This window comes from Nipponia nippon, unplaced genomic scaffold (genome assembly GCF_047370975.1).
Source record: "Nipponia nippon isolate SJK-2023a ecotype South Korea unplaced genomic scaffold, ASM4737097v1 scaffold_5, whole genome shotgun sequence".
Classification (NCBI taxonomy): domain Eukaryota; kingdom Metazoa; phylum Chordata; class Aves; order Pelecaniformes; family Threskiornithidae; genus Nipponia; species Nipponia nippon.
The window spans coordinates 15,825,560-15,845,498 of record NW_028262369.1 but is presented as its reverse complement, the minus strand read 5'-3'; the positions used below and the strand labels follow the sequence as shown (position 1 = coordinate 15,845,498).

The 19,939-nt window shown below is 53.6% G+C and overlaps 1 protein-coding gene across 3 annotated transcripts; it reads right to left on the bottom strand.

The window, feature by feature from the left end:
* Positions 1-793: 793 nt before the first annotated feature.
* Positions 794-19,747, bottom strand: ALKBH5 (alkB homolog 5, RNA demethylase). Of its 3 annotated transcripts, none has more exons than XM_087731535.1 (5): positions 19,427-19,744; positions 18,374-19,202; positions 11,695-11,775; positions 7,129-7,284; positions 794-5,398 (listed from the first exon to the last, which is right to left on the bottom strand). In XM_087731535.1, exons 2-5 carry the CDS (start codon positions 19,096-19,098, stop codon positions 5,215-5,217), a joined length of 1,146 nt encoding a protein of 381 aa, XP_087587661.1. In that variant the 5' UTR covers positions 19,099-19,202; positions 19,427-19,744; the 3' UTR covers positions 794-5,214. The 3 variants fall into 3 exon arrangements, with proteins under 3 accessions (XP_087587661.1, XP_087587662.1, XP_087587663.1); XM_087731536.1 differs by having other exon boundaries at positions 18,374-19,199; XM_087731537.1 differs by lacking the exon at positions 11,695-11,775 and having other exon boundaries at positions 19,427-19,747.
* Positions 19,748-19,939: the final 192 nt, after the last annotated feature.

Genomic DNA, 19,939 nt, shown 5'->3' with positions numbered 1-19,939 from the left:
CCGCCATGGCACCAGGCACAGCCATGCCCTGCTCCCCTAGAGCATCGACCCAGGGTGCGGGGGGCAAAGCACCCTGCCCTGTGCCCGGGTTTGGGGTGAGTCAGCCCGGGCAGGGCAGGGCTTCCCCTCCCTGCTGACTAACCTCGGCCTCGAGGACATGCCGCATCGGGGTGACGCAGCCTTTGGGGTGGAAAACACCCTGAGAGTGAACAGAGGCCGTCGCCCTGATGCCCTGGGGATGGGCTCCCAGGTGGACAGAGGGAAGGGGTGGGTGATGGAGAGGACATGGCTAGACCAAGCAGGAGAAAGAGGAGGAGGAAGGCCACCATGTGAAGCCAACAGACCCCATCCAGCCCTCTCCGGCACCACACCCCCATCCACCTGCCCGCCGCCATCTCCTTCTTGCAGGAGGAAGGCGCAGGGGAGGGAGGACGAGGGGCAACATGCGAGGCCAAAGCATGGGGTGAAGCATGGGGCGCAGCATTTGGGGACCAGGCCCTGGCTGCGGCAAGCCTGGGGCAGGGTGGGAGCTGCAGCAGGACAGCATCCGCATTTGCTCCCAGGCCCCCAGGGATGGAGAGCGGGAGGAGGAAGAGGAGGGCAGCCAGCCCCATCTCCGCTTTCTAGGGCAGCGCAGAAGGGACCAACGATGGATTTGGCCGCCCCATCCCCAGGGAGCCAGAGACTCCCTTTATTTAGAAGCGGGTCCCCGCTCCCCACAACCTCGTTTCTGCTGGCGGGGAAGCGAGGCACACATCCCAGCCACCAGCACCACCACACAGGCAGGCAGAGCGATGCTTTCTGCTTTTATTCAATTAATGCAGCAATCTATACAAGAAAAAAAAATAATAATGAAACTGTGAAATTCCAAACCCTGACAGTGAAGAACCAAATTCTTCCTAAGAATCAACCAGAATTAAAAGATTCCCCCACATCAGACTGTACATAAAATAATCTCTGCCCCATTTACAGTGTTTCACACAGTACTTCTCATATCTCAAACTTCAGAACTGTACAACTTTGTTACAAACCACGCTTTTTCCTAGGAAAAGCTTACGGAAAAAAATATTGCCACTTTCTTTTTTATTTTTTTTATTTTTATTTGTAACAAAACGAAACAAAAAAATTAGAATCTTTAAAAAACAAAATTAAAGTCAGCCAGAACTTGTAAGTGTGGGCAGGGGTGCACGAAGGAGCAGAGACGCACTTCTCGGCTGAACATTTCTCCCCCCGATCTGGAACACTTTTGGCAGATAAAAGACTATTTGCCTCTGGCAGCGGTCCGGACTCCAGCCTTCGCCCTCCCACCCCTGAGCCCTCCTCAAAGCATGGCAGCCATGTCAACCCATGGGGCTCAGACCGCATAGCGGCAAGCGCTAGGTGCTAAGAGCGCCAAAATCTGAAGGGCTGAGCTCTTGTTCCGGCAGATGTTGGCTCATGCCGGTGCTGGCTCACCCCGGTGCTGGCTCATCCCGGAGACGGGGTTGGCAGCCCCGCACCCCAGCAACCCCCCCCTCCCCCCCAACCTCTGGGATGAGCCGAGCCTTGGGATCGGGACCGCAGCTCCCGAGCGTCACAGCTCTCGCCTGACTAACGGCGGGATGAAAGTTCAGCAGGTGTGGAGCCAGATGTGCCAACCTGGGCACCCCTGCTGCAGGCAGCCTGCCTGCTGAGCCCAGCCCGGCACGGACCTGCCGGCAGACCGGCAGCCCCTCCCTAGGCCAGCTCACCTCTTACCGCCAGCAAACAGCCCTTCCTTCTCTTCCTACGGACGTATCAAGCTCACGCGACCAATGCAAGAGCTTTAGTTTGATCAATGAGTCTTCTTGAGATACAGGTAACATTAACAAACCCCCATTCCTCCTGCTCTTTGCAGAAAAGCGGGGACAAACCCCACCTTCCTCAGGAAAGGCAGTTCTCATGGTCTGGGCTGTGGGATCATCACACTGGACGTAGCCTTATTCCCAGTTTCAGGCTGAGCAGGTTACATGAACGACCTGCTGTGGGTGGATGGAGAGGAGGTTGGACAAGACAGACACGACAAAGCCAACGGGGTCAGGTCTGTGCATGAGCCTGTCCCGCGGAGTTTTGCCTCCAAACTGGAGCTCACCACCCTCCATCCTCCGCAGCAGACCCATGCCACCAGCCTGACCCGCAGCCAGTGACAGAGAACAGGTACGGGCATCACCAGCAGTTTTGAGCCACAGTTTTACCAGGCAGGTTACAGTAAGGGATCTAGACATCTGGATCCACGTAAAAAATGCGTCTTCTGGTTTCGAATCAAGGTTTCACTTTGATGTTCAGTGCAAAAGAGTTAAAAAAACATGTTATCTACACATATACATCCATGTGTATATATGGAAAATGTCTGTACAAGTGGGGAAGATGGCCTGTCTGCACACTGGGGACTCCTCGCCCAAGAGATGCTACGGGTCAGACCGGTTGCATCCCACTCACTCTCTCCAAGGTGTCTAGTGCCAACCAGTCAGGTTGAAAACCAAGCGCACACGAGAACAGACGGCAGCTGGAGAGCAGCTCCGGCGAGGAGCTCCTCCTGCCCCTCCAGTCACGGCTGCCAGCTCAGACCCACCGCACAGATGTGGGGCAGGGGGGAAGGAAGGATGGGAGAGCTCCCGACCATGGCATGCAGGAATACCGAAACAAACTGGGAGAGGAAGGATACTTGCACGTGTACAGACTGCACAAGGACTGGGATGAGGTGAAGGTTGGTACTGGGCTAGAGGTAAGACCTCAGGATGCCTTGTTCAGCCTTCAGTGGAGATAAGAGCCAACAGGAGTCCTGCTCTGGGAAGCGGCCCCAGAAAGGCAGGCTGCCTCCAGCTTCATTTTGAGTTGACACCAGGGTACAGTATCCTATTGCAGAGGTAGGTGTAAAATTGGGAGCCGGCGCAGGGGGAGAGGGGGAGAGCAGTCTGCGCAGAGCCAAGACCTCTGGCAGTGACCACTGCCACCGTCAGCAGCACCCGCAGCAGAGCCTGACACCGAGGAGGGCACGGGGCACATTCACGATGTATCCAGAAAGACAATTAGAAACAGCCATTGCTAGGCATCCTGCTAGCAGGTCTCTAGCTTGCTGGAGATGTTTGCACCAGCCATAAGGAAGAGAAGGGACGCTGCTCCCAGCATGCAGTTTTGCTATCAGGGGAACGCCAAGCTTTCCAAAACAGGTTTGTAGCCAAGAACTGGCGCAGATTCTCTGCAGAAAGCTGGGAGGGAGAGGAACACTGCTTCAAACGCTAAGTGTGGTCTGAAAAAGGTTTTTTTAAAGGTTTCAGAAGTAGCAGAAGCGTGAACTTTCAGATCTCTGGGCAGACAAGATTGGTTCCTTTGAAGGCTGGCTGCGAGGCTGTGCCCATACCTCCGCACCAAGCCGACAGGGGCTCTCGCCAGGAAAGCAACAGGATAAAGAGAATTAGAGACAGGCACTGGGGACCTCACCTATGAATCCCTTCCAGATTGGCAGTGCTGAAAGTGATGGGAATTTCCTTTGCACTAATGTGACTGCTAGATCCAGCCTGAGCAGTAACCCCAACAACGGGCAGGAGCTGCAGAAGTCAGCGGGAAGGAAAAGGACACTGAGACCCAGATGTCAGCAAACGTGTTCGATCGCCAAGGAATAACATTCCGGGGAACAATGCCTGGGGTTTGGGGTTTTTTTTGACTGGGAGCCCCTCAAGACAGCAGCAAACGGGTTTCAAAATATATTACGTCTTTTTATTGCCAAGCGTGCAGACCATGAAGTGTGTGGGGGACACAACACTAAGAAAAACTACAATTTGAGGGAGGGCAAAGCAGTAAAAATTTAAAAATAAGACTACTCCTTACAACTGCCAACACTTGGGTTCAAAGAATCAATTGGAGGAAGTTTCTTAAAAGTACGGTTCTAAATATGGTGTTGGGCCCCAAACTTTGAAAAGGCTGAGGCTTCTGTCTGGGCTAACGCAAACCGGGTGGGAGAAGAGGAGGAAGGCAGCGGACTTTCTAACACTAACTCCGCGGGGCCACATGCCCAATTCTTAGCATTTTCTGTAGCAACCAGAAAACTCCCTACCCCAGGAATACGTGCAGTAATAAGCCAGGAGGAGGTGGGCAACTGCTGCACTACTAGTTGCTGAATGCACTGAACTGGGGCCAAACTAGACCTTTGCAGCATCCTCGCTCCCAGAGCCAGCCTCGGAGGGGACAGACCACAGCCGAGCTGCCCGGCTCCCCCAAGGCAGCGCCTGTTCCTGCTCTGACAGAGCGCAGCCGGTCCCTCGGGATGGGGTGCTGTGCCACCTCAACTCTCTCCACCTAAAAGGGGCAGGGGGCCCGAAAGCCAGTCCCCCAGGCACTGGAGAACAGCTTTTCTCAGGGGGTCCCAAGGCAAGCGTCCTCACAAGCACAGCGTCTCTCCTGCTCCTTCGGTCAATGCTGGGCCAGCCTCAGTGAAGCCAGCCACGTTTCCTTCCTCAACCAAAATACAGCCCTGGTCAGACCAGCACTGAGAAACCAGAGCTCAAGTACATTCTTCTCGGAGAGGGCAGCACAGGGACACAAGGCTGCGAGCCCATGCTGGCTTGGGAAAAGGGAAAGGAAACCTACGGCATTTAAAACTGGTACTAAAGTGCAACAAAAATGTCCTAAACCCTTTGAAATTAATTGCAGTAAGAGGGGTCTGCAAAGCTTCAAACTTCCAGTTACTGCAGGGCACCCTTAAAACAAACCGAACAACAACTAGGTAAGAGCAGACCAAGGAGCCCTTTGGTGAAGCGCGGAATACGAGGCCACCACAGAGAGTTTCAGCTCCTGGGGTCAAACATCATATTTAGAGCATTTGGAAAGGAAGAAAGTTAAAGCAAAAAACAAAAATACAATTCTTGAATCTTGCGCAATGAAACAGTTAAACTTTTTGGTGTTTTCAAAAGAAATCCCAACAGACAGCCTGGCATAACTTTATCCGCTTCCTAAGGGAGAGATGCCTGTTTGACCCATGACTCAGGACACCATGTGCACTGGACATGTTCCATCCTTACATATGTCTCAGCATTCCTCCATTCATAAAAACAAATTGCTAGATCCTTCCTGTTTACTCTTCAGCCTGAAAGGAAAAACCAAAACTGAAGCTAGATGGAAAATAGCCAGAGGGAGGAGAAAGTTTTCACAGACGGGAGGCCAATCTCATCAGCTCCACGAGCCTGGAAAGTGCAATCCTTAGTGTCGCCTCATTTTAACTTTCCTGGCTGGGCTGCCATCCTCCTCTTCCTCATCACAGTCCTCCGTGTACTCGTAAGACCTTCGCCAATAGTTCTCAGAGCTGAAGTTGCTCCGTCTCCTATGTTTTGGTAAGAGGACTGAGCGCCTGTTTTCCTCTTTATCCATTTCTAGAATCCGTGGCCTACAAGAGAGATGGAGAGAAAGAGGGAGTGAGAGCACATCCACAACAGGATTTAGGCATTCTCTTCTGCGGACACCATCCGCAGTTTTGCATACTTTGAGTGATATGACTGACTGTTCCCACATTGCTTGCCCAGTACTGCGCACTCAGCAGAGCAGGAACAGATTACCCAGTTGCACCTGCCATGGGGAGGCTGAGAACTTTGCTTTTGATGGTGCAAGTCCTTCCCCTTCCCAGGGCAAGTTTTGGTCTTTACCTCCACCATGAACTCTTCCAAACAGCCCAGTCACCTCTTTTTAAGTGCAGCTTGTGGCCCCAAGAAACATCCCTTGGGCAGAGGGGTCTGTCTCTCCCACAGCAGAACTCGCAGCACAGAGCTGAGCTCCTTTTTAAGCTGCTGGGGTGCCTGTGGTGCAGGACCAACCACAGCTCCACACTCCTCTGTCCTCTCGCTAGTTCTCTCAAACATTAGCACAGCGCAATTCTTGTTTCTGCAAAGCTGCCTCTGCTCTCACCTGCCATCGCTTCGTAGTAGGACTGGGCTCGTGGGCTGCACAGACCACTTGTTTTATCCTAGGTGGCAACTGCTGAGTTCCTCTAAGAGATACCACTATCTGATATCCGTGCTATTTACCTGTGTTATACTGGAGTCTTTGAGGCCAAAGGGAGACAAAAACATGTTTTTGATACCCATCTGCTGCAGGAGTCTATGCAAGCCCTCCCACCCCGATAAGGTCACATCAGGCTCAAAACAGCTCTCGGATCTGCAGATTTGTCCTGCATGATCGCTTCTCTAATCATATACCAGCCCACTGCGTGCTCAGAGGTAAGCTTTCATTTGCAGGCTAGCTTCTCTTCTTGATCTGTCTTCCCAGTCAGAGTCCAGGTGAATGAACACGGCTCACAAACAAGCCATCCCCACCCTCCTCCCTCCAGGACAGGTTGAAACACGGGCTGGGACCGCACAGCAGCCAAGCCCCGGGACCAAGCCAACTTTTGGTTTTTACACGATGAGCAGAGAATGCCGTCTCGATCCTCGGGAAGCTTTAGAATTGGAGAATAGCAGAAATATTGCACGACAGCTGGCAGACTGGCTATCACTCACGGCTATCAGTATGATCACACAGAGCAAGATGGTGTTTGAGGGAAGCCTTGCTGCAGAGCTCAAGCTGTCTGAAACCTCACCAAGGAGCTCCCCTGAAGGTCAGGCTTACGCATTCACACAGTCTGGTTACACACACAAAAACATACACATGCAGCTCTGGAACCAAAACAGGTCTAAGCAGCTTCCCAAGAAGGCCTTCACCCTTCCCAGATAGCAAAACCTCACATTCTCTCCCAAGACTGCTTTCATAATATAGTTTAACACAGCTGCACAGGTTGCTTGGCAATAGAGGTCAAAAATAATTAGCTGCAGGGAAACTATTGTTCTGAATGACTGCATTATCAAGAGCCAGCCAAATCTATTGCTTCTTCATTATGCCACTCACAGGATAAACAATGTAAGCTGCTTACAGCCGGAGCTTAGCCTCTGCAAGCCTACGAGGAACGTATAAAGAACCTCATTCTGATAAAACAGATCTGTACACCACAGAAAGCACCCGGGAGGTGCAAACTAGAATGTTTTTAAGTGTGCTCCGCAGCCTCTCTTGTCAGAGGCCAGGAACCTCAAACATGCACTGACCTAGAGATATCATCCAAAACATCGCTCTTAGAAGAGATCATCCTACCTGTGAGCAGCATCAGGATCTGCTTTGCGATGGGACCGCTTTGGTTTCAGGATCTGGTCCCGGTTGCTTCCCGATAGACGGTCAGAGTTATAACCTGGTGGCAACACAGAGCTACTCAGCGATTTTGTTTCCAATCGAGGTGCATCTAGTCTTGTTCTGCAAATATTTAAAGAGAAGAGAATTTGCAAGGAGTTTCTACAGAACCACTAGCACACTGCAGCAGACGTCTGTCCCAGATGCGCTGAAGCAGAACCCTCAATCCCAGCCACACAGCTCAGGAAGAGGGCAGGACTATTACGCCCAACAGAAAAACAAGCTGCAGCTTCCTGGTACTTGCAGCTTTGCTGCCTTGGGCAGAGGGAAGAGCAAGGCTTAGGGACACGTGTAGTCATGTGGTGAACGCCAGTGGTGCTGGTCTCACTGCAACCCCAGTTATGGGATACAGAGTAGAGGTGTTGGAGCCCCTGTAAAATCCTATGAAATCACAGTGACTCGTCAATAACTCGCAGCTCCAGTTAAGCCACCTGGGAGATGCCCTGCAAAATTCATCATCACCTACAACAGTAATAACTGCTTCTATCTGGAAACTCCCTACTGTCTCAAGATCTCGTGGGGTCAGGCGTTTCTCAGGTTGGCTAAGAGGTTTAAAGAGCTGAAGTACAAGTCAGGAGAAGGCCTAGCAAACAGAAGCTGCGCCACATCCCTTCCAGCAGCGCAGCACCGTGTTCATGCTGGGATACTCACACTCAAGCTACACCCAAGAGCAACCACAGCTCGTCCCAGAGCAGAACGGTTGCTGGCCCAGGCACGACTGTAGCCACGCACACATGGAGGGAGGCAGCAGACCGAGCAGCAGGAATGAAAACTTCACGGCACAGTGTCTTACCATGGTGCTGTCACGGTCTCCAAGCACAGCACGGTTACCAGTCTCAACTTACAAGCACTGCTAAAGTCTATTTCAAAACACAGACTGAAGTCTAAGAATGGGCAAAACACACTAAAAGGTGGTACTGGTGCTCCAGAACTGCCAGTTTCAGGAGGATCCAAGCCACTTCCCAGAAGGGAAGGCATGCCGATATTGTCGCTGCAGCCTGTCTCCCTCCTTGGGATTAGGGGTGAATACGGAAGGGGTCTGGGTGAAAGAAAGGGAAGAATCACTACGTGCTCTCTAGTGCTGAACTTCAGCTTCTGAGGGAGGTTTCCACAGGAGAATCCCAACCCAAGCTCCCATTAGGAAGCACGTCCAGTTGCCAAGCTTCCTCTCTGCCAACGGCGAGAGGCTCTTCAGTTAACCAGGGAGATGCCAGGCTGGCACACACGAAGCTGGGCACTGCAGCCCAAGTCCACCCAGCATGCCAGAAACAAGGAACACTTCTGCAGGCAGCTGCCAAGCTGGAGCCTGTGCTAGTCCCCAGCGCTGTCGTCCTGAGCTGTTCTCGGCTCCAGGACTTGATCCAGTCTAGCTAGAACACCAGAGGCATTATGGATCCTGCCTCAGACAAGTTAGGTGGTTTAAATACCTCTCGAATACAACAGCAACTACAGGCCTGCAATTAAAACAAACAAACCACCAAATATACTGCAAGGGCAAGGGAACACCAGCCACGCTCGCTCTGTCCACAGAGCAATGCAAGTATGAGCTGCAGGAGTAGGTAGGAGGAGAGGCTATACTAAAATGGAGAGCAAATTACCTACCAAAGTTCAGGTTAACTAGAATAACTCCCTGATGTAACTGCTTAGAAAGAAGTGCTTACAAATGGCAGCATAAGCCCTCTAAAATGGCTTTCAAGACCCGCTTTTATAGGTCTCATTTCTATCCCAACCTCCCATGTTACCTCTTTCCACATCTCATGAAATTGAGAGCACCGTTCCTCCCCCCACAGCCTCTTGCTCAAAGCGCTTCCAAACCTTGCCGGCTCCCCGCAGTCCTGCACTCCGATACGCAGGAAACACTGTAAATATCATCACACTACAGCACTGAAGTGTTTATGACCTACTTGGTAACCACGCCGCTCTCGAGCATCCTGCAAAACCCAGCCGCTTCTCCAGCTTGCACAGCTTTGTTCTCCTGCCGCTGCCAGCAAAACCCATCTCTGGAACCACACGCTCGGAGTAGAGGCACGAGCAGCTCCAGACTCAAACGTCTGGGACCCAGCAGGCTCTGGCAGCCTATTCAGAGCCGAATATCCCAGCTCCAAGCTGCAGCAAAGTTTATGCCACTCTATGATCCAACTGATCTGATCCCGCTGGAAAGCTCGGGGCCGATTCTTACCACGAAGATGAGGAAGAGGAGTTTTACAAGGCCGCTGGCTGCTCCCGAGCCTCTCGCGCTAGCAGGCTACCAGCGGAAGTAGCTGCTTTCCTGGTTGCATAACACACTATTTCAGACTGCACAAAGTCGCATGATCCAGGACTAGGGAACGGCATTCGCTGCAGCAATACACGCCGTGGGGATGCAAGCGCAGACAAAGGTCACCGCAGCCCTGCTGTGCATGCATGCATGCACGCACACGGGACTCAGCGAGGAGATGGCCGCCATCACAAGGGATAAGCAGCAATTAATAAGCTCTATTTGGCAGCAATCAGAGTGCGCCCTTTGGCAAACAGGCAATTGCCATGTATTCACCAGGGCTGCTAAGCTCTACGGAGATTACACAAAAATAATTACCAGGGGGTTTCCACTTTGCTCAAGAGAAAAATCCTGTTGCGGTTTCATTCGGCCTGCCAGTCAAGTCAGCCCGTCGCTGTCTGCATATGACTGGGCAGAGACACTTCTGCTCTAACGCTAAGCAAATCAGGCCCCTAAAAGCAGGGGAAGACAGAAGGACACACTGCTACAGAAGGACAGCTAAGCAAACATAGCCAGTATGGCTCTGCTAGGAGCTAATGGGCCTTGTCTGTTCAGCAGTGATGCACCAGCTCAGCCGGGTACATCTCAGCCAGACAGGTGCTTGCCCAGTTGCACTTTGAGGGCAGTCAGGCTAGACTAAAATAACTCAACACCCTTAGCTTACAGAGGCTGGCGAAAGCAAGAGATCGAGCCAGTTTAAACATGTATGCTAGATATCTGCCCCAGTTTGGGCAGCTTTAGCTTATTTAGCCGAGTCTGTCTTTTCCAGGTAACTGCTCCACAGCCTAGGACAGGCAGCTTCTCTATCCCAAAGCCCAACTAAAGCAGCTACAGGATTTGGAGATGCCTTCCATTGCTGCTCGTCAGCACTCACACTGCTTTTCATTGGCTGCAGTAACCAATAACGTGAACATAACAGCCTTTTATCGCAACCCTCTCGCCTTAAACCTCACGTGGCAATAACCAACCATCAGGTGGTTTGGTTCTAATCTTCCTTTCTTTGATCCTACTCTATCACCTGCCACATCGCATCATGCCTCCCTGGGTCTGTGCTGATTTTGCCTGGCTAACGCCTTAGGGCTGCTGTTTTTCCTGCCTTCATTTCATGGGTCTCTCTAACCAGATGTCCAACTCCACTCCACTGGCTTTGTGCCATATCTTCACAATGTTGCCAGACTTGTTTTGAAACCAACTAAGCTGTCCAAAGGCTCAGCAAGTCTGAATCTAGACCACTTGCCTGCTAGCCTTATGCCAGCCTGGGCCACAACTGCAGCCCTGCCCTCATGCCCACGCTTTCGTCTGGGTTTACAGTTCTCAAGTCATGTGTGTTTTCACTTGCAAAAAGATTTCTTGACAGCAGAATTACTGCTAACACCTTCTAAGGCACAATCAACGTGGGCCAACATGTGGCAGTCACATTTTTTGTCTCCTAGTAGAAGGAGCTGATGGGAGAGGAAATTTCTGGGCACAAAAAAAGGTTATACTGAGGGAGTTTGGGGTGGGGTTGGTTTGGTTTGTTTGGTTTTTTTTTTTTCTCCCCATTTTCTTTTCTGAAGAGTTTAGGAACAGACACTGACTGATGAAATGCCATCAGCTGACCAGGACAGCGTATCTTCTAAAACAGGAAGCGTGCGATAGAGCTTACAGAGCTTGGCTTCCCAACACCGACTTGAAGGACAAGCTCTGTAAAGTGATCACTAAATTCACTGCATCCGTTTCCCTTTGAAGCCAGCGTCTTCCTCCCTCTCCCCAGGAAATGAAAGCCATGCTACCCAGAAAACTTCATCTGCTTTGTAGGAGATTCTTCATCGTAAGCATCAGCTTCAAAGGACCGTCCAGGTAACTCACGCACACGGGTATCATATGACCAGACACCTGAATACACAGCCCAAAACAAGAGAGTTTGAAATCCTAGCTGTTTGGAGTTAGGCAGGCAATGAAAGCCAGGTGTTTGGACACGAACAGGGCTTGCAAACCCAGACATCACAATGAAGTACTGCTGCACAGAGCCAAGAAGTGATTAACTCTGCAATAACAAGTTCCATCTACTTCCACCAGCCAAGCGACGGGTATGGCAAGACACAAGTGACCACCAGAGTGACATCTAATTAAAATGCAAGATCACGCCAGCAACTTAACCAGTAAGGCAGTTTTAAAGTGTATCTTTAACACCACATCCAAGTTTATCTTACTGTCCAGAGGGCTTCAACACTTACTTTCGAAGGATGATGACAGCTCTTCTCTCCTTGATGTCCTGTGGTCGAATACAGTGTGTAATTTCATCGGCTGCATATCCACTGACAACAAAAACAAAAACACACTGTGAGAAAGATGACAGGCAGAAGCAGAAAGTAGTTGCCAGTCTCAACAAGTCAGTTTGGCCAGCCATTTCCTAACTTCCACCAGGAATTCCTCCTCCAAACACCATTCCCCAGGCACATGGGAGCTAGACTTATAGGAAAGAAGAAACTTCAGGAAAGAATGAGGACACAGGGCTTTTTGGGTTTTTTTGGACTCAATTTTTTAGCACACACCAGAGGAAACTGCCACCTGCCACAATGTTGTGAAATAAGACATGTAGAAAATGAGTTTATGAAGTGTAAATTCAGCAAATCATTTATCAAGAAATTAGAGAGCAACAGGGGGAAAAATCAGAACATTGCTCCAAAGCACCTTCTCATGCATGTCCCCGAGAAAAACCATCTCTCGTGGCCAAGATGCGCAGCAGACCCCGTCACGAACACGTACTGGAGTCGTTGAGAAGATTTGCTAGTTGAGGAGGGGGTGCAGCAGTGGTAAGAGTCGAGTGTCTTACCTCCCTCACCTGGGCACAGACACCGCCATCTCAGCACCCTCATCCTCCCGGCTACCCCCCGTGTGGCACGTCCTCAGCCATGGTACAAACATCACCCCCCAGCACAGCCCAACACAACGCACGTGGGGTAACCTTCAAATTCAGACCTGCAAACCAAGCCGCACTCCTAAAGCCTCCCTGCCACAGGGCTCACAAGGCGAGACAGCTATCTGGGCTGAGGAAAATTACACCAGGCTCGAGCAGCTACGTGGCCACACAGTAGCTGTTCTCAGGATTGTTTTGCTGGATGAGATGACTACACCTATTCCATGTTTCTAGCAGGCAAGAGCAAAGCCATGGCCAGTGAGGGCCCCAGATACCCACAACAGAGAGGAGTGTTTTTCTTGTGGCTGCCTCTGTTGTTCAGCACAACTCCTGGGGTCCAGCGCAGCACGTGAGATCGCAGGGGGTCTGTGGAGAGCGGCCATGATGCCTGCTCGGACACACAAACCACCTTGCCGGGAGCACATCTCATCACTCACGTGGGTGCTAATGAGCAGGTCTGAGAGGTGGGCCTGCCCTCTACCTGCTGTTTGGAGAGTGTCTGTTCACAAAAGAGCCTTCTGAAGTCCAATACAGGGAAAAGAGAAGGTAAACGCCTTCAGAGCCTCCTGAAACAGCTGGCAAGGACAGGAACACCTTTGAAGGGACCTGGGCAAAGGCTGCTCATGCTGCACAAAGCTAGCACACCCCCACACTAGTTTAACCTGAAGCAGAAATCACCGAGCCCACCCTCCCCACGAGGCTTTACTGTGAAGCTGCTGCCACGCTGGCTGTCAGCTGGCCCTCCAGGAGCACAGCCCGGGTCATCGGCTTGCAGGTTATTCAGGACGCTCAGAGCAGAGAACAGATCATGCACATGCAGGTCTTCTCTGGGGACGGGACCGGGTTTCCTTTATCTGGTTAGATAACCCACCCACTCACTGAGAAATGCACACCTCTCTCTTTGAGAAGAGAGTTAAGAGTCTAAAACCTGATCAGTTAAAACAGGGGTTGATGTCCATCCCCCTGTCCTCTGGGGCACTGCAGAACAAGACCGCGTTATGCGAAGGGGCTTATAATGATGCTCTATTATGTTCCAGGAATCTCTGCGTCAAGCTCCAGCAAATTCATTAACATCACCCACGTTAACATTCAACTCAGCATGTCCTCAGTGACACCCTGAACATCAGGAAAAGGTCTGCTTCCAGACCTGCGCTCTCCATCATGAGATGTCAGCCTGGCCACTCGTTCTCACTCCCCAGGCAGGAACCCGCTTTCCAGCTCGCTTTCAGATTGGTGCCCAGCAGAGCTCGTGGTCCCAGATGCACACAAGCAGCACCAAAGCAACAGCCCCAGTACTCCAGTCTGAGGCCCTAACGGGGACCCACCAGTCTGCCCCAGTGCCACGCTGGTGTGGGAAAACTCAGCTTGCACCATATCAGAAATAGTGATGGCATCTCTCTGCATGGCCTTCCAGCAAAGGGCTTTGCACAGGCACCAGGCAGAGAAATGGAAGAAAAAGATTATTTGGTTGTGTCACATTTGTTCTGCTTTGTGCCAGCACAAACTTACCCACTACCCGGCCTTGCCACATCCTGATGATGGGTGACGTGGCAGACGCTGGAACAAAACACTCATAATGATATCGAGGGTCTACCCAGAGATTTCTTGCCCAGAGAATAAATCCAAAGCACGAGGTAAGAGATAACTTGGTAAGGAAAACACTAAATTGCTGCCCACAAGCACACCCAAGCATGACATCTCCAGTCTAGAGCATTTCACAGAAGAACACGGGGAGGTGCAGATGCTATCCACACGCTCCCCCAACTAACACCCCAACTCCTAACTAACCTGTCAGATCTTACACCCCCAACTCCTCCCCGAGTCTCTTTTTCAGTCCAGAAAAGCTGCTGCCGAGCCACAACATAACTGACTCACATGGAGATGAAAGCAGATTTTTTTGTACAAACATCACCAGAAAGGAGGCCCTGATGTTCTGCAGTCTCTAACGAGAAATATTTCTAGGGGTTGACGACAGCCAGGCCAGCTCGCAGGGAGAGGGACCTCACACACCAGCCCATCGCAGGGTTTGAGCAGCTCAAGGCTTTACTTGTGGTTCAGGAAAGCTGCTGCCACAAACCACGGATGTGACACGGACCAGTTCAAGCAGAGCTTGAACAAATCTATTTGCCTCATCACCACTGGCACACGCAGAACTTCCTCTGCAGCAACGGCCTGTTCTGAGGCATCAGACTTTTCTGGAAAAGCATCTAATCCAGGCAGCTGCGGAGAGATTCCTCCAGCCGGGAAGAAAGCAGGTTCATCCTCCAGAGACTCCAACCAGCTCCGATTATGCTACCAACAGGCATGCCTCGAGACAACAGGAGCGACAAACATCATGATGTTTCCACTGCTATTACAAACAGCGGGGAGACACTCGCCAGCTGCAGAAGGGAAGCCCGTATGGCGTACAAGCTCTCAGAACTTGGGACACGTTACCTTTGGTCATTCGTTCCTCTGGCTAACTGCAACTGCACTATTTCCAACCACTGTGCTGAGATGCAACACACGTCAGTTAAACAAAAGCCGTCTCGGTGCCGAGATCTGCTCCCTACGACAGCAGCTGCGGGGCACAGTGCGGCACAGGGGTCCGGCTGGAACCACCCACCCTGACTGGCTCTGCAGCCTCCCCAAGCTCCTTTTCCTTTTTTTCCAGGCTAAGCATTTGTCAAAGCACGTGTTTCCCAGATGAATGGACAAAATCCTCCATCTCCTCCCCTCTGCTTCTATCGATTGATGCTTATAAATTCTTTTTTTAAAAAAAAAAAAAAAAAAAAAAAAGAAGGAAACCCACAAATGCAGTCTAGCCAGCAGCCCCCAACAGACAGCTGATGGTCCACAGGACTGAAATCCAACTTAACTCCAACTGCCCGAGAAGAGCAGCACAGACCGAGGTGCTGCTGCCACTTTCTCTTGGCCTGGCTGGCAGCAGGACAAACCTGCAGGAGCACCCGCGTCCTGGGGCTGCGGGAGGAGAGGACTGGAGAAGGTCTTCTTCTAGATGTCAGAACCTACAAGGGCAAATCTTCACCGCAGATGTGAAAGGAGAGGAAAAAGTGTCTTGCTGGAAGAGCAAAGGGCTCGTTAGCAGGTCACACGGTGGCTCAGCCTCTGTCCTGCTGGCAGAGGTGCACAGCCCAGCCAGGAAAATCTCCATTCCACCTTTTAAACTCTAACCTGTCATTTGAGATCCGAATACTTTCCAGCGAGTTTGAGGCAGGTTCAGTGTTTGCAAACACCACAGCCTGCTTCACGGTAGGCAAATAAAGGCAAGGGAGGGATATGGGGAAAGCCCCTCTGCAAACTCCCTGACGGGTAGCTGGCTACAAAATCCAGAGGACAATTTGGAATAGGCTGCTGAGAGCAGGAACAGGACAGGTGTGATCTGGAGAGAGCCTGAGAATGATGTGGGGACAAAGAGAGAGATCCAACAGCTTGCTTTGGATCCTCGCGATTTCCACAGGGTAAGTAAACGCACATGGCTACCCTGGCTTCCCCAGAAAGGCAGCATGCCAGCAGCAGCCACTGACCCAGCAATATTTGAATCACAGACATTACGAGCATGCCATTTCTATCTGCGCCGTTTCCCTATCTCCAGGGCAACTGCCTTCAGCAACTGTTTACTGAGAGGAGAAAAAGCCAAGTTTGAGGAGTTGACTTAAACATGACCAAGGGCTGGATTTCTGAGATACACCCCTGAGAGCCTACCCATGGTCTGCACCTCTCCCCGCTCCTCCCAAATTGCTGGGGTTAGAGGGGAGACAAGGAGATCCGCTGGAGTCAAGGAACTTCTATCCAGCCAGGATCATATCATCACGGAACAATCACTTTGGCAGAATCTCCCTTAAGCGAGTGCTAAGTATCTGCTAACTGCTGTACCGAAATTGAAATAATCCCCCTTTTTAAAGTCTATTATTTGCTAGAAAGCAGAACCTAACGCCAGGGGTGGGTCGGTCAGAAACCAATCCTTCTAGTTAGAGTTAAAAGAGATCTTTTTTCGATTTGTACAATTGCTTCAGCCACATTAATAAACTGATTAGGGCACCCAGGTGACGCTGGCCACCAACCCGAACGCACAGGCCTGGGAAACACCCGGCTCCAATTCTGAGAGCCCTGAGCCAGCTGCCTCTTCCCAGCAGTTCTGGGAGAAGATCAAGAGTCCGGGATAAGAAAACATCGTTCTCTGGTCCTGGAGCAGAGAAAAGCACCTCTCCTTCCTCCTGCCATCCCCCATGGTGAAGTCTCGATCCTTTGGACATAAGGCCACGAGAGTTTTCCTAGTGGCTCTGACTACAAGACTACAGACTGACCCTGCATTAATGGCTCTGCCAGCATGCTGCTTCTAAGCAAGGAAAAATTCTCACTGTCCTTAAAAAAAAAAAAAAAAAAAAAAAAAAAGACCTCTGGCTGTGAAAGGAAGGACAACTATTTACTCCAGGCCCCCAGGGAAAGGCAGCACAGGGGTTCACATCACCAGCAGGAAAATTAGGGTAGAAAGTTTCCCTCCTCATGTCTAAGAGGAGAAGTCAGGGACTGGAGCAGCTGCCTCACACCCAGCAGTCTTCATCCCCGGGGACAGAGCTTGTTCTGTGGTGAAAGGACACGTGGCAGGATGGGTCCCCCCGGTCCCACTTCACAAAATCACCCTGACCTCTGCTCCCACCCCTGCACCCTCCCTGCCCTGACCAATCCACCAGAGAACAAGAAAATTTCCTCAGCGCTGTTCCCACTTCCCTCTGCAGCCTCCCTCATCCCTTGCTAATCCACAGAAGTTACCTAACGCCAGGGGTACGGCGAGGATTAGTTAATGTTTGTGCAGCTTTTCCAAGATAAAAGCTACGCGAGATCTCACCTTTTATTATTGATGCACTAGTCAACGGTGCGAGGCTGCATGTATGTGGGGGAAAAAATTCCTTCCCGAACCCTGTGGCGATCACTTTACAAGCCAAAGCAGGGGATTGTGTTACCGCCTGGGAGCCCTGAAAACCAGCTGGGACCTTCACCAGTCCAAAAAATAAAACCCCAAACAAGGATGCAGTTGGTAGCTCGTAGCACTGCTGGCAGGGGCCGGGCAATCCCTGCTCCTGGCAGGGAGCCCTCTGACCTTCAGGGACACGAGGGACTAGTGCTCACCAAGTCAGGCAGCCCCGGCGCTGGGCTTCGAGCCGCCCCCCCCAGAACCTGGATGTCAGCGGGTCCCTACGCACCAGCCTGCACACACCCTGCCTGTCCCCTTACCTGCCTGCTCTGCCCGCCCAGCGCGTACCGGGAGGCAGCGGGGATTAGGAAGCAGGCGTTTGCCAGTGCCAATCCCAGCTTTACTACCAACCGGCTGTGTGACCTTGGGCAGGTCATTTCACCTCTACAGCTCTTTCCCCACTTCCAAAAACGCACGTCAAGTCATGCCTTCCACCCGCGACCCACCGCGCTTCCAAGTGACAGTCCCATGGGGCTCTGCGCTCCGGTCTCCCCATCAGCATCAAGCAGGGGAGGGTTCAGTATTCCCAGTTTACAGAGTGGGAAGACGAGGCCATTCACACCTCCTCTCCATGCTTAAGGTCAGGTCAGGGAGGCACCGGCCGAGCTAAGAATAGACCCAGGAGCCCTGTCCCAACCAGCTGCTCTGCTCTGACCGCTCTTGGGCAGAGGATCCATTTTGTGCCTCGATGTGTTATTTTAACCATTTACAGGAACCACGGCAAAGCTCAGCTCCGCCAGCAGCCACACTCCCGCCAAGACTCGCCTCAAGCTCCACGGAGAGGGCACCCAACCAAAATCAATCACCCACCCAAATCCCCATCCACCATGGCGGCAGGACTTCCCCCCCCCCCAGATCCTTCCTTCACCCCCTTCCGCCGCAGCGAGACCCTGCACGCCTACAGGCGGGCGAGATCAAGCCCGAGCTGAGGTCGGGGTGTGCATCCACGTGCCTCGTGATTAGCGTTACACAACTGAGCCCCGGCACGTTAGCGGAGGCCTCGGCAATGCAGGCGAGTTACCTGAGCACCGTGACGCTTCCCCTCTTCACGGGCAGGAAGAGAACGGGCTCCGAGACCCTGATGGGTTTGAACTGGAATTTACACCCGAAGCAGAGCGCCGAGTCGCTGAAGAAGGAGACGGAGACGATGGGCCTCTCAAAGATATGGATGGGGTCCACGTGGGAGACAATGCAGCCCCCCGGCTGGTAGTCGTTGATGACGGCACTGTTCACAAAGCCCTCGGGGATCACCCGGTGCTCCACCAGCTTCCTGATCACCAGGTCGTGCACCCACTCGGGGATGGCGTCCACCTCCCCCCGTGGGTACAGACGTTCCTGGCCGGGGCCTCGTCGCTGCAGCTGAGACCCGTAGGTGTAGCCCTCCCCAAAAAAATACTTGTTCCGCAGCGGCGCCCGATCCACCGTGTGCTCCTTGTAGAGCCCCTTCTCTGCCCGGGATACCACGTCCTCGATCCGGGCTTCGATCTTGGCGCACTCCTCGGCGCTGAAGAGGCGAAGCTGGCGGATGCCGCTTTTGACTTTCCGGGCTTCTTCTTCCTCCTTCTGCTCCTCGTAGTCACTGGGCTCGGAGCCGGAATCCTCCTGGTGCCGGCGTTTGCGATCGTAGGGGGGTTCGGGGGGCTCCCGCGGGAGGCTGCCGCCGCCGCCGCCGCCTTTGTGGCCGTCCCGGTAGGGCATCATGGACTTGAGCTTCTCCCGCAGGTCCGTGTAGCCGCTGCCAGCCATAGTGCGTCCGCAGCCCCCGCCTCTATCGATCCCGGCGCTGCAGGCGGCGGCGGGCGGCGGCGGCGGGGGACGCGCAGCTGCTATTCATGGCACCCGCCGCCCTGCTGGAAGAGCCCCGGAGGAACGGGGAGGTGAGGACGGGACCCCCGCGCCTCCGGGCGCCGCGACCCGGGGAGCCCGGCTCGCCACCCCCCCCCTGCCCCGGGGAGACGGGACCCCCCTCCCGGCGGGCGGCACGGCTCCCGCCCGCCCCCTCCCTCCCTCCCTCCCTCCCGCCGCGACGCCCTTCCCGGGGGGAAGGGGGCGGCCCGGCGGACGCCACACTCACGGCTTCGCCCGGGGCGGGCACGGACAATGCTGCCGGTGCTGCCGGTACCGCCGGCGGCGCTCACGCGGCGGCCGGGCCTGGCACATGCCCAGCGGCGGCCCCGGCGCGGCTCGGAGCCCTGCCCGCTCCCGCCGCCGCGGCGCTGCCCATGGCGGGGGGGGGGCGCGGAGGGGGGGGGGCCGGGCCGGGCCGGGGGGCGGCGGCGGCCGGGGGTCTCGCGCGGCCCTTCCCGCGGCGCGAGCGGCGCGCTACGTCACCAGGAGCCAGCCCGACATCCCGGATCGCCGCGGGGCCGCCCACCGCGCCCGCCCCGCCCCGCCGCGCACGCGCCCCGCCGCCGCCACCGCCCCCCGGCCCCGCCCCTCGCACGCACGTACGGCGACGCGGCGGCCCCGCCCCGCCCCGCCCCGCCCGGCCGCCGCCACCTCCGCCCTCGCCTCGCGCCGTAACGGGTACCGGCAGCGCCGCGACGCCCCGCCCCGCCTCCCGGCTCGCCGCTGATTGGCCGAGGGG